The 12,435-nt window shown below is 46.7% G+C and overlaps 1 protein-coding gene across 5 annotated transcripts in view; it reads left to right on the forward strand.

Moving 5' to 3' along the window:
- The window catches only part of IKZF3 (IKAROS family zinc finger 3), a 29,708-nt gene that overhangs the window by 11,500 nt on the left and 5,773 nt on the right, over positions 1–12,435 (forward strand). For 4 of the 5 annotated variants that reach the window (XM_034070353.1, XM_034070354.1, XM_031044033.2 and 1 more), the window contains exons 4-6: positions 4,863–5,123; positions 5,795–5,962; positions 7,448–7,564. In XM_034070353.1, coding sequence (XP_033926244.1) covers positions 4,863–5,123; positions 5,795–5,962; positions 7,448–7,564 — 546 coding nt within the window. The remainder of the gene's footprint in view (positions 1–4,862; positions 5,124–5,794; positions 5,963–7,447; positions 7,565–12,435) is intronic. The other variant, XM_034070355.1, reaches the window with a different exon arrangement.

Raw genomic sequence — 12,435 nt, forward strand, 5'->3', positions numbered from 1 at the left:
ACCCTGCTATTAATGAAGTAGAAAATGCACATCTGACCACTTGGAAAACGATGCCTGGGTCAGGTTCTCTGTTTTCCTTTCCAATTCTCATGCTGCATTTCAGTTCTTGTTTGTTTCTATTTTTGTTTCACAGTAAACCCAAAGAAACCATCACCACAGAGTATCTTTAGAGTGACATTTCCACCAGGTGTGTGCCACATGGGCTCACTTGGGAATTACCACCAAGGGTGCTTCGTACAGCATCGAAGCTACATAGCAATTGGGTGTTGTACAAAACGGAGACTGAACAACAGTGCTGGAAGACACAAACTAAGGCACATATAGAATCCCAGCCTGGTTTGGGTTGGAAGGGATCTTAAAGCTCATCCAGCTCCAATCCCTGCCACGGGCAGGGACCCCTTCCACTGGAGCAGCTGCTCCAAGCCCCTGTGCCTTGAGCAGTGCCAGGGATGGGGCAGCCACAGCTCCTCTGGGCACCCCCACAGGGAACAGCTTCTCCCTACTTTGTCCAAGTAATAGTTTCAGTAAATGCAGGCAGTGAAATCTGTGGATTTCCAGTGTTTTCCTCAGTGGATGCCACACTTGGGGTTTTTGGTGCTACAAACCCAAGCAGGCCAGGCCTGGTGCTGTACTCACATGGTTATTGCCACTGTACCTTTGTGTCTGGCTGGAAGCTGATGGGGCTCCTGGGTGATCACTCCTTCCTTTGATGGCAAACAAGTAAAAGCTTCAGTCTCATAAAAGCATTGTTGGGGTTGTAAGAAGGGAGCTTATCACTGGAGTCAGTGCGAGGAACAAGGCCAAGGAACCCGGAACTCCTTTTGCTTCCCTAGAACTGAACTCTGCAGTGGGGTGAGACAGACACAGAGAAAAGTTCCCTTATCTCTGTGTTGCCCCTATTGAAACCCCAACAACCTCACATTGCTCTTGTGTCACTTCACATGTCCTAATTCCCCATTAAGGTCTCCAGATGTTCAATATACACACGTATATGTGTGTCCTGTTTTCTTCCTTAAGGAAAACCCCTTAGCTACAGCATTGTTGGTTATTTCGATGTTTGTCATCCGGATGCAAGCTGCAAACCTCTCTGTATTCACTGAGGAATAGGGTTGGGTTTAATTCATGGCACATCTTCCCCCGCAGTGTGTTCATTCCATGGCAGAGGTGTTTATTGTTACTCGAATCTGGAAACTCTGCTGCCCTTTGCAGTTTCCACACATAGGGCTGATGTGTTTCAAGCTGCCTTAGTGCAGGAGAGCAGCTCTAGCAGGACCACGCTGGGTTTGGGCTCTATGCTGCTGTGGAGGGAGCAGTGCTGAACCCAGCAGTTCATACCTGTCAAATCCAGGTAGGTACCAGAATCCTTCAGTATGTGCCTGTATCAACTCCCGTCTTGTTCTTTTGGCATCTGACTCCTATTAACAGCTGTCAAAACCTGGTAAACTATTTATGTGCTTTCCCAATTTGTTTAATTGCATAGTTAGGAAATGGCACACAAGCAAAGCTTTCTCTTTTGCTTTCCCCCTTTAGTCTGCCTGAACATCTGTAGCATTAGGGGCTCATTATCTCGGAATTGGCACAGCAAATCAGCAGCAGCATTAAAGTGCCACATTAAGATGATGAAGTTTCTTTGTTACCCAGCTGACTTTTTGCATGTGCTGAGGATTTGACGATTATGACCCCGCTCCTTGTAAAACACTTGAGTAACATCACCCTTTTGTGCTGTTGGCTTTAATAGCTTCTGCTTTATATCCTTTGTGCTTTCCAGAGCGCTGCTGCTAAACTTTGCTTAACAACAGGACCAAACTGATGCTCTTCTCTCTAGGTTTGATGCCAAAGCATTGGATTAAACACAGGAATTGGGGGGGTTTCCTTCCAGGGCCTTCTCCTTAGGGGAATAGCCAAGATAATGCCCTGGCCTGTTTGCTGCTGGTGCCTCCTTCCTTTAGTCATGCATGTTCTACCATACACAAGCACTGTTCATGCAGTGACTCAGTCTGCAGTTGCCACCACAGCTTTATGTTGGATTTTCTCCAGAACCCATTGTTTTTACAGTGTTTCAGGTGAAACAAAACTATGACTCTGGAGTAATGTCTTTCATCTTGTAATCATCTCCCCAGGAAATGAAACCATGTGCATCAGCCTGAACACATCACACTGGTGCTTTGTTGTGTCAGATCCACAACAGGGCTTTGCTGTGCTGTTATTACCTCCCTGAGCTGCCTCAAGACAAATAGCTGCCTGGGCTGGGACACCAGGAGTGGTTTTCCCCTCTTTAATTTCCTAAGCAGGGATGACAGCACCACTTGTTCAGCTGGGGGAGCTCAGTGTGTGATGCTGGGGATAAAGGTGTTTTCCCTCAGCCAAATTCCCTGTTCTGCTTGAAGTTACAGCCCCTTTGCTGTGGCTGAAGGTGGACCCTGGTCTCTGAAATATGAGGTTTGGTGACAGACCCAAACCTTTGCCTGTCTCCTGCTCTCACAGGGCTCCCTGTGCTGCCAATACACAGAGCAAACAGGGATGCAAAGGTTGCTTCAGACCTCTCTAGCTACTCGGTTCTCTGACCTGTATTGAGTTGTCCTTTGGACCAAAGCTTCCTTGTCATGCTCTCAGGAAGGTAGACTCCAAAGAATAACAGGAGTGTTAGGAGAGGATAATCCCAACCCTTCTAACACCTATGTGGTTAAACCCCCACCTCTTCCCTGGTTCTTTCTGTTCTCAGTCAATAGGAGGTCAGGTTTTCCTCTTGAGGCTCTCCAAATGCCTACATGGAACCTGTAAAGCAGTGGAGCTTTGGTGGGACAGCACTGCCAGCTGGAGGGGGTGAGGGCTGCTGGGGGAGGCAGTGATGGGACAGCCTTGCTCAGAACTGGGCTGCATCCTTCCCTGCTGCTGTCAGAGCATCAGGAGCAGTCAGTGATGCGGAGATGCAGAGGGACTCATTTTCCATGGGGGAGCTGTGGGATGGGTTGCCCACTTTGTGCCAGTCAGTTCCATGAGGAACTCAAACTGGTGTCCATGCTACACTGCAGGGGCAGCACTGTAAGAGTGAAAACCTGGGGGCTTGTAGTGAGAAACAGCCCAAAACGGCAGAGAAGTCATCTCTGGTCCTCCAGCACCAAACTGTGTTTGATGCAGACCCAAGGTGAGACGTTAAGTAGAAAGTGGGAATTGAAATTGCTTCTGAAAGTGCCCCCAAGGTGCAGCTGCAACGTGCACTTCCTTCCACCGAGCTCTGCAGGATGCAGCACATTCATTTGGAGCTGCCTCCTTGTGCGAGGGAACAAAGACAATGAACAAACCTTGGGTTTGGGGGGGGAGAGATTCTGCTGATGCTGCTTCAGGAATTGGTAGGAATTGTGGCTTAGAGTAAGGGAAGTGGATGTATAAAGTGATTTGGAAGGAGTCTCCAAAGCAGGATCACTCTTGCGCCCTCCGACTTACAGTTGACAGCAGAGGAAACCCTGTTTCAGTGGAAGCAGGAATCATAGAACCATGGAATGGTTTGGGTTGGAAGGGACCTTAAAGACCAATCCCAAAGCCAGGCTCTGAAAAGCATCTGAGACAGGGGGATGCAACCACACAGGATGGGTGTAAAAGCCCTGATGTGGATATCACCATCTAGGGAAGCACTGAGAGGAATCTTGGAGCTCTCCACACTACTGGAATTCCCACCCGCCTGTTTCTTCTGCCTCATTCCAACCCAAAGGAAGAGACTGGCTGGGCTTAGTGCACACAGCTGGGCTCCAGGAGGGAATTCACCCCTGGAATGGGGTTGATAATGTTGATTTCATAGATCATGCCTTGCCACATCTTTGTTTTTCAGGGCTGCTTTCATGTTGCCACCTCATTTTCACTGTTACCCATTGTTTGTTCTCTGCATTTGATGTGGGTTATTACTCAGAACCAGAGTTAATACATATTCAGCAGTCCATGGTCTGTGCTTTGGAGAAAGGACAAGTGATTCAGGGCCGGATTTAACTGTCTGTCTGAGAGAGGAGCAGGTGGCCAGGAGAGCAGAGCTTTCAAACAGGAAGCTTTGTACTTGATCTCTTGGTGCTTTACTGCAATTGGTAGCTTGAGGCTTAACCTTCAGCTCTTGTCTGCACGGAAAAGTCGGCTTTAAGCAGAAGGAAAACCTACCCTGGCTTTTAATACAGATGTGTGTGTAAGTGCTGGTGATGCTGGAGTTAACTGTGGGAAGGAATTCAACACCAGGGCTTGGGAATCACCAGGTGTTTGTATAGTGGGACCAAGATGGAGCATCATTGTTAGTAAATGACTGGCTACATGTTGTGTTTGCCTCTTTGTCATGAAGTTACAGTCATTGAAGGCAATGGCTTTGCTTTCTCTGGACATGGCTCCGGAAGCAGGAACCTGTCTGAAGGCCACAGTCCTTGGGTTCTTTCCCATGTACTTGCAATATGACTTTGGGCCAATCTTTTCCTGTTTCTGGGATGCATTTATTTATCAGGAAAGCACCTTTCAGGCACCAGAGGTTCCATAGGGAGATACAAATATCCTTTATATTTGTGTCTTTGTAGATTCCAATTCACAGGAGCAGCCTCTCATTGCAGGAGTTTATATTGTCATATACTTTACACAGTAGAAGGGGATTCTCCATCAATGGTAAATAACAGGCAGGGCAGTGTTGTTAAAGGTTCTCTTGCTGTGAGTATCATAAAGTGTACGTGACCCATGAAGATTCACATCTCAGCTGCATTCCTTCATCTTTGGGGGTTTAAATACAACTTTCAGGAAGGTTGATAATGTCATTTGCTGTAATACTTGTTCTTTTCCTCTAAGATACTTCCTTGTGCCTAAAAATGAGCATTCACTTTTGTGCTTTGTTTTACCTGCAGATGATGTGGTTAAAGTGAAAGGTGAATACAGTGAAAGAGAGGAGAGTGCTTTACATTCAGAGCCAATGGAAACCCCTGAAGAATCTGAACTGCCTTACGCCTATCCCAGAGAATATAATGACTATGACAGCATTAAACTGGAAAGACATTCGGGTTCATATGACAACATCAGGCCAGCTAGTGGAAAAATGACTTGTGATATCTGTGGATTAGCCTGTATTAGCCTCAATGTCTTGATGGTTCATAAGCGTAGCCACACTGGTAAATATCTCTCTATTATTCTTGTAAAGCTGACTACTGAATTATTTGTAATCTAGACTATTTATCTTTGTCAAAGGATGCTAGAATCAGGACTTCCTTCTTCTGTCCTTGATGCCACACATGATCTATAGCAAGTTACTCACTTTTCTGTGCCTCACTTTACCCCCTTTTGCTCTTATCAGGATAAACCTCAGTCAAAGTGTGTTTGTGGGGCATTTTAAGGATTTTGGATGAAAGGCACTACGTAACTGAAGTATGTTAGACACAAAACACAAGTTACATTGGTTTTGTGCTGCCGTTTCCAGTCTGTATTTGTATTCCTCTATGTACTATACTTTGGCAACAAACCAGTGAGCATCTTGGGTTTCAACGTGCAGTAAGATAAGACCTTTTTTCTCTAAGTTACTAGCTTGTTGGAATCCTCCTCCTCCAGAACACTTATTTCCATGGAGAAACTGCACAGTGTTTCCATAGTCTACATATGTTACAAGAAGCTCTGACACCAGAGCTGCAGTAACTCCCACTGAAGGCAACGGAAGGGCTCTGTGTGCTTCTATAGAAAGAAATTGATCCCATATCTCATTCTTTCCCCTTCCAAGCAGGAAAGGGTGTGAGGATAAACGTGATACCCACATAACCATTAAATGTCCTTTTTTGTATGTCATTTTAAGGTGAACGGCCATTCCAGTGTAATCAGTGCGGAGCTTCCTTTACTCAGAAGGGAAACCTCCTCCGCCACATTAAACTACACACAGGGGAAAAACCTTTTAAATGTCATCTTTGCAGTTATGCCTGCCAAAGGAGGGATGCGCTAACGGGTCACTTAAGGACACATTCTGGTAAGTGACTTCAAAGGCCCTTCGTGTGTTTGAGATGTGTGTCACTGGGACACGAGGTGTGGAGAAGCAAGAGCTCATCAGCAGGGTTGGCTCAGCCGGTCTGGTTTGGAGAAGTCAGCAAATAGCAGTGAGCACTCACCTGCCTGCTGGGCTGATGGAGCCGGCTCAGGGCTCGGAGCCAGCTAAGCCACCAGGCTCCATGTTTGAGGGCTGCTTTGCTGGGACTTCCTTTGTTCCTATCCTGAGCTGCTCTAAGAGCATCACTCAGGACAGCGTGAGCTTATTGGCAGTTAACACCTTGCTGTTGTGTAGTGCCTTTCATCTGAATGTCTTAACGTGCTCAACAAATGCCAGGGGTGTTTCCCAAGATGGGCAGCCTGTTCTGTCCATTTCCAGATGGGAGAAACCGAGGCACAGACTTGAGGTGACTTGAATAACAAGCCAGGTATAAACTGATTGATGTTAGTTCCCCCTGAGCCAGGCTGTGCTTCCTCTTTGCTTTGTGTATATCCTGTGTTACACAAGGACCTAGACACAGAACAGTTATTCTAAGTGATAGATGTTATCTCTGCCCTGCACTTCACAGGCAAAAAAGTTCAACCTCCCAAAGAATCAAAGTTAAAAACGAGATTATCTGACAGGAATGAATGAGGCTCTGGTTTAACCAAGCCCCAGCACAGTGGTGGTCACTGTTCCCCACCAGCACACACTAAAACCATCGTGCTTCAAACACACCATGTGGTTGTGATGACTGAAGTCATCAATGGGAGAAGGAAAATCTCTCCAGGTGTATCACATCATAAGTGAGCAATTGCATTGGCAGCAGGGAGCACAGTATCCAGTGCAAGGCTGGTTGTATTGGTGCTGTACAGGGCTGGGTGTGTTAGAGGATGTCTGGTCACAAAACAGTCATGAGACAGTTTAGAAGGTGCTGCCAGTCCTTGTCTATGGGGCACTGGGAAAGGCTGTGTGGGTATCTTGAGTTTCAAACAGGTTTGCTTTAACTTAAACGAATTAGGAACGTCATTCACTTCACAATATGTGTCTTTGGGTATTAAATGAAGCTCACATATAGCTTTGGGTGGGCTTAAGTTCTTCAGTGTCATGAAACCCTTGAAAAGCCTGTATAGACAGGAGCTAAGTGAGGCAACTGGGACAGCAGCAGCCCTGGTTTACAGCAGAACCCGTGCTCTTCCCTAAGGAAGTTAGGCCAAGAAAAGCCATCAGTTAGAGTAAAGCTCCAGGAACCTGAGCTCCTAGGAACAGGCTCTAATCCTAAATCCTCTTCTTTCTGGTGCTGAGTTTAGGGGGTGAAGAGGAGCTCTGTGCCTGGTGGGTTGCACCCTTGTGATGATCACAGTCCTCATAAACTTAACTTAAAGCATTTTCTAAGCGCTGACTTCATGCTGTTAGCAATGATACCCCTGAACCCCAGTGTTTCAGGAGCCTCTGATGCTCATTAATGCTGCACTGTTCCTGTTGCAGTGGAGAAGCCATACAAGTGTGAGTTCTGCGGCAGGAGCTACAAGCAGAGGAGCTCGTTGGAGGAGCACCGGGAGCGGTGCCGGACCTACCTGCAGACCACTGGTGTGTGTGAGCCTGGTGAGTGTCCCACTGCAGTGGCTCTGGGGGTGGCACATCCCAGTGCTGTACAAGAGGGCACTGGTGAGCTGCTAATGGGCAGCCTGAGAACAGATTTACTGTGGTCATTTCCAGGAGCCTAAAGGGCTGCAGCATCTCTGGAAAGGGTCTGGTTTAATGCATCCCTCAGGCCACTGGTTAAAGGATGCTTCTATTGCAATCACCTTTTCATTGCATAGTTACTGTGGATAGAGCATCTAAACCACCTTGCACACGGCATTTCTGTAGGTGACACTCACAGTAATGTAAACTATTCCTACATTGCTGCTATTTCCTGGCTTATTTTATTGGCTAAGTCGGTGCCTCTGGCTGTTGACAATACTGGTTCACATGTCTCAGTGCATGGTCTGCCTGGAGCATTCTCCAGGCTGCCCCAGCCCAGCTCTCTCAGCCTGGCTCCAGAGCAGAGCTGCTCCGTCTTTGGAGCATCCATAACTTGGAGGACTTGAGCTTCCAGGTTCTGAGCTTGAATTTCCTTTCCAAGGAGAAGTTTAAACTGAGTTTTCACAGAAGAAAACTAAAATGTGAAAATATACTTAGATGACAACATTACAAAAATTACAACATTATTGCCCTTGAATAATGACAATAACATAAAACTGCATTTAGTGAGGTGATTATCAAGCAAGGATTGTCAAGCTCATCACAAGCCAGGCCTAAAAACCAATGTGAAGACCTGTTGATACACAACGGTAACCATGTGGGTACCAGAGTCCTTACCATGTGCAGAGTGAGCAGGTTGGTGTGTCAGGCCTTAGGCCACATGCATACTCACAAACCTCCATAAAGAAACAATGATTTAAAGAAATTTGAGGTTTATAGTTTTCCATGAACTCTTTTCAGCAAATGACATGTTTTTGTAGTAAAATGGAATGATGATCAGAGCATCAGCAAGTTTTGGGTTTCATGAGAACCCATACACACTGTGACTGTGGTTTGATGGTGCAGCACATACTCCCATGGTGGCAATCACTCAGAGATGTCCATACCCTGTGAAAATGGAAAACATGATACCTACTACAGATTGATGCTTTGAAACCTTCCTCATGGTCAATATTCATTTCAGAATAGCAACATTTCCCTTATCCAGAATGTGCTCTGTGCATGACACAGAGGAAATGTGAATTTCCAGTACGACACAATGTACCCCCTGCCCTTGAGGTCTGCATCTGAGAAATGCAGGCCTGGTTTTAGTGGAGCAGTGAGGTTTGTGACAAACAGGAACCCCAGTCTTGCTGAGGCATTTCCATTCTCTGCTCTCAGCTCTGTTAGATGACAGAGCCCGAGCGTGGGAAGGAGGGAAAGGGCCTCAGGAGCTCATTTAGTGCTTTTGATTTGATTTTCCCCTAAATGTAGCATTTTGTGCTTGTGTTTAGTGAGCGTTTTGCTTTCTGACCATTCCCTTCCTTATCCACATCGCTTTGAGCTGGGGAGCTTCCCTGAAGTCCTTGTATCCTTCTCATGTAGAGCTCAAGCACACTCTCCATCATCCAATAATTCATGGCAATACCAAAGGGCACCAGTAGTAACCATTCTGGTCACTCTGTGGTGCAGGGTTTGCATGTTCCAGGTGTGGAAATACCTCTGAACAGAGTTTTATGTAACAGTATTGTCAGAGCACTGCTCAGTCCCTGATAGTCATCTCTGGTCGCATCGTTCTCATTGCACCAGAACCCACCTCTCCGTTCCACTCTCCACTATTGAGTGACCACATAGAAGCACTACAGGAAGCAATGCCTCTAATTCGAGCTCTGCTTTGTGCTTTAGGGGTTTGTTAGCAATGCCCACATGTTCTAAAAATGACACTCACATTTCTGGGGTGACAGAAACCACAGCATGGAAACAGTTCAGCAGAAGCTAAATCATTGTGTGTGTTCGTGCCCTGGGCTGGAAGGAGGGTATCCGCTCTGGGTGTCTGCAGAGGGACATGCACTCAGAGAGAACATTACATTACAGGGAAACATAAGTACTCATTCATGTAGATTTAGGTTAGATATTATCTAATTACAGTGTTATCAGGTTATTGGAAGGGAGACTGAGCTGAGCTCTTAGGCAGAAGCTGTTCCCTGTGAGGGTGCTGAGGCGCTGGCACAGGGTGCCCAGAGAAGCTGTGGCTGCCCCATCCCTGGCAGTGCTCAAGGCCAGGTTGGACACAGGGGCTTGGAGCAGCTGCTCCAGTGGCAGGGGTTGGAGCTGGATGAGCTTTAAGATCCCTTCCAACCCAATCCAAGCTGGGATTCTATGGTTCATGTTGAATCACATCTGCACAGAGATCCTCTTCTGGAAATGCTTCATAAAGAGAAGCTCAGGACTGTGACGTTCACAGCACCAAGGCAGACAGCAGTGACTGAAGCACCACAGACACTGCTCTGGTGGTGGTGAGTTGGGGCTGCAATCACTGTTGGCTGGGTAGGAGGCAATGCCCCAGATTTAAAGGCAGCCAGGACACTGGAACTAAACCTCATCCTACTCCTGCAAGGAACACTGTGGTATTAGTGGGTCAGGTAATTGAAGAGGGAGACAGGGCCTGGTTATTTCTATCTGAGAAGTCCTTAGAGAATTTTGAGTGATTAAAACCAATGTTTCCTCAATACTGAATATTATTCTTGGACTGTTTAATAAATGGTCCCAAAGAAAGAGGTGGGGAGATCATTTATGTTCACTTTTGGGCAGAGAGCAGTGTTGTGGGAGGGAACCTGCATAACCACCTGTGTGTCAGTGCGAGCAGAGACCGTTTCCCTCAGGGTGCTCCATGAAGCTGTTGTCAAAGACCTTTTGTGGCCCATAAATGGAGATGGTTTTTCTCTTGAGGAGAAATCCGGCTGTTAGCAAGGAGCAGGAAATCATAATGTAAGGAAAAGACTCTCAGCCCTTAAATAAAATGGCAGAGACATCAAGCTGGGAGCTGATAATTACAACTGTCCCAGAGCATCTTATGTAGGTCAGTAGTTACTGTCTCCTCTGAGTAAAGACTCTTGGTACCTCTGCAGGAGGCTGCTTGCCTGCCCTCTTGACACTGATGGAATGACACTTAAAATGCCATTGACAAGTCACTGACACTGCATCTGACTCCAGCCTGGGTCTGGGCTGGCTGATGAGGCTCCAGGAGCTTCACTAGTGAGAGGAAGAGCCTGAAAATGTGAAACTAAAGCTGGAGTAGAACTTAAGTGCAACTCATGAAGTTAAAGGTTGAGGAAAAGAGGAACTAGAAGAACAAAGTAAGAACCACAAAGGAATGGCAGGGACCAAGGTGCTGCCTTCTGACATGGATGGACTGTGTTTCTTTATGTGTTTTGGAATATACAGCACTCTTTGTATCATCTTGTGCGGGCAGTTGTGGGTTGCTGGGGGGTTTAAGTTCAAATTACAACTGCTTTGTGCAGCCATCTGACAAGCTGACAGCTTTCTGCCTTGGGGATAGTTCAGCCTCTAACTGCAGACGATACAAGGAGCTCAGGAAGCACAGTCCATGTTCCTGGAGCATGAGTGTCAAACAGAAGCTCCTAAATCACAAATCCCATCACAGGATCCCCAAGAATTACCCAGAGCTTCTGGCCAGAATCCAAAGGGATGATCATGTTCTGCTACCTCACTTTCCTTTATGGTTTTGGCTTAATCTGATGGTTTGCTCCTCTTTATGTCAACTATTACATAGTGTCTTGGTATTTCAGGCTGGCAGCAGATGCCTTTTAGCAGCTACTGAATATATTCATGCTAAGTATAATGTAAGTTATATTTATTCTAAGTCTTTAAACATCCTACAGTAATTTAGAATCAAAATCAGCCTAGGAAGGCAGGATGTTATTACCTTTAAGGCCCTGAGCATGCCCTCTGTGAGTCTGGTTATCACGTACATCATGGGGTTACAGCCTGATGCAACAGGGCTGAAGTGAACCCTGAGTCATACTCAGAGGCAGTATTTGTGGCATCGAGTGCTTCTGAAGCACTTTACATGTTCAAAATGCTGAACAAACATTACCAAATGCTTCTGGCTGAGGCTGGTGCTGACTGTAACTCATATGGTATCAATAGCAGCAGTAATAAACAGGGTGACTTTGGCATTTCCAGGGAGATGCTGCAGTTTTATCACTTCTTGTACTGGCCAAACTGCAATTTAAGTCCAGTACATCATGAAACTGCATTTAACAGCACTGCAGTGATACCAAAGCACTTGGATCACTTTCCTCTGGCATTCCTTCCCTCTTACCTACATGATGCTTCATACATTCAGGTGCAAAGGTCCAATCACACGCAACCAGGATTCACAGTGAGAGCTGACCTTGGGAAAGTAAATGACCCTGCCTTGCCTTTGCTTTCCTCTCCTTAAACACCAGCTCTTAAAGGCAGGGGCAAGTTCCTGCAACGTGTCCAGTTCCACCACACCGGAACCCTTTGTGCTACTTGTTCATATAAGAACACCACAAGTGCTGCTTGCTCTGCAGGCGAGCGGGAGCTTTCAGGGGCAGCCACAGCAGTTACACTCAGTATTAGTCTGGTAGTAGCGATATGAGGTGGCTGATCCACCTCAAAAGCCTGTGCAGCCTCCCTGAGGTGAGAACAAGCAGTCATTTCCGTGAAATGGTGAGCACTGGTGAGCACTGGTGAGCACTGGTGAGCACTGGTGAGCTCTGGTGAGCACTGGTGAGCACTGGTGAGCACTGGTGAGCACTGGTGAGCTCTGGTGAGCACTGGTGAGCACTGGTGAGCACGGCTCAAGGGGACTGGAAAATGGTGAGATCCTTCAGCTGTCAGTGGCCCCATGGTGAGGGATGTATGGGGCAGAGATTCCTGAAACTGGAAATCACGGAGGTTGTGATGAGCTTTAAAGCATC

The sequence above is a fragment of the Melopsittacus undulatus genome, chromosome 17, assembly GCF_012275295.1.
Source record: "Melopsittacus undulatus isolate bMelUnd1 chromosome 17, bMelUnd1.mat.Z, whole genome shotgun sequence".
In the NCBI taxonomy this organism is placed as follows: domain Eukaryota; kingdom Metazoa; phylum Chordata; class Aves; order Psittaciformes; family Psittaculidae; genus Melopsittacus; species Melopsittacus undulatus.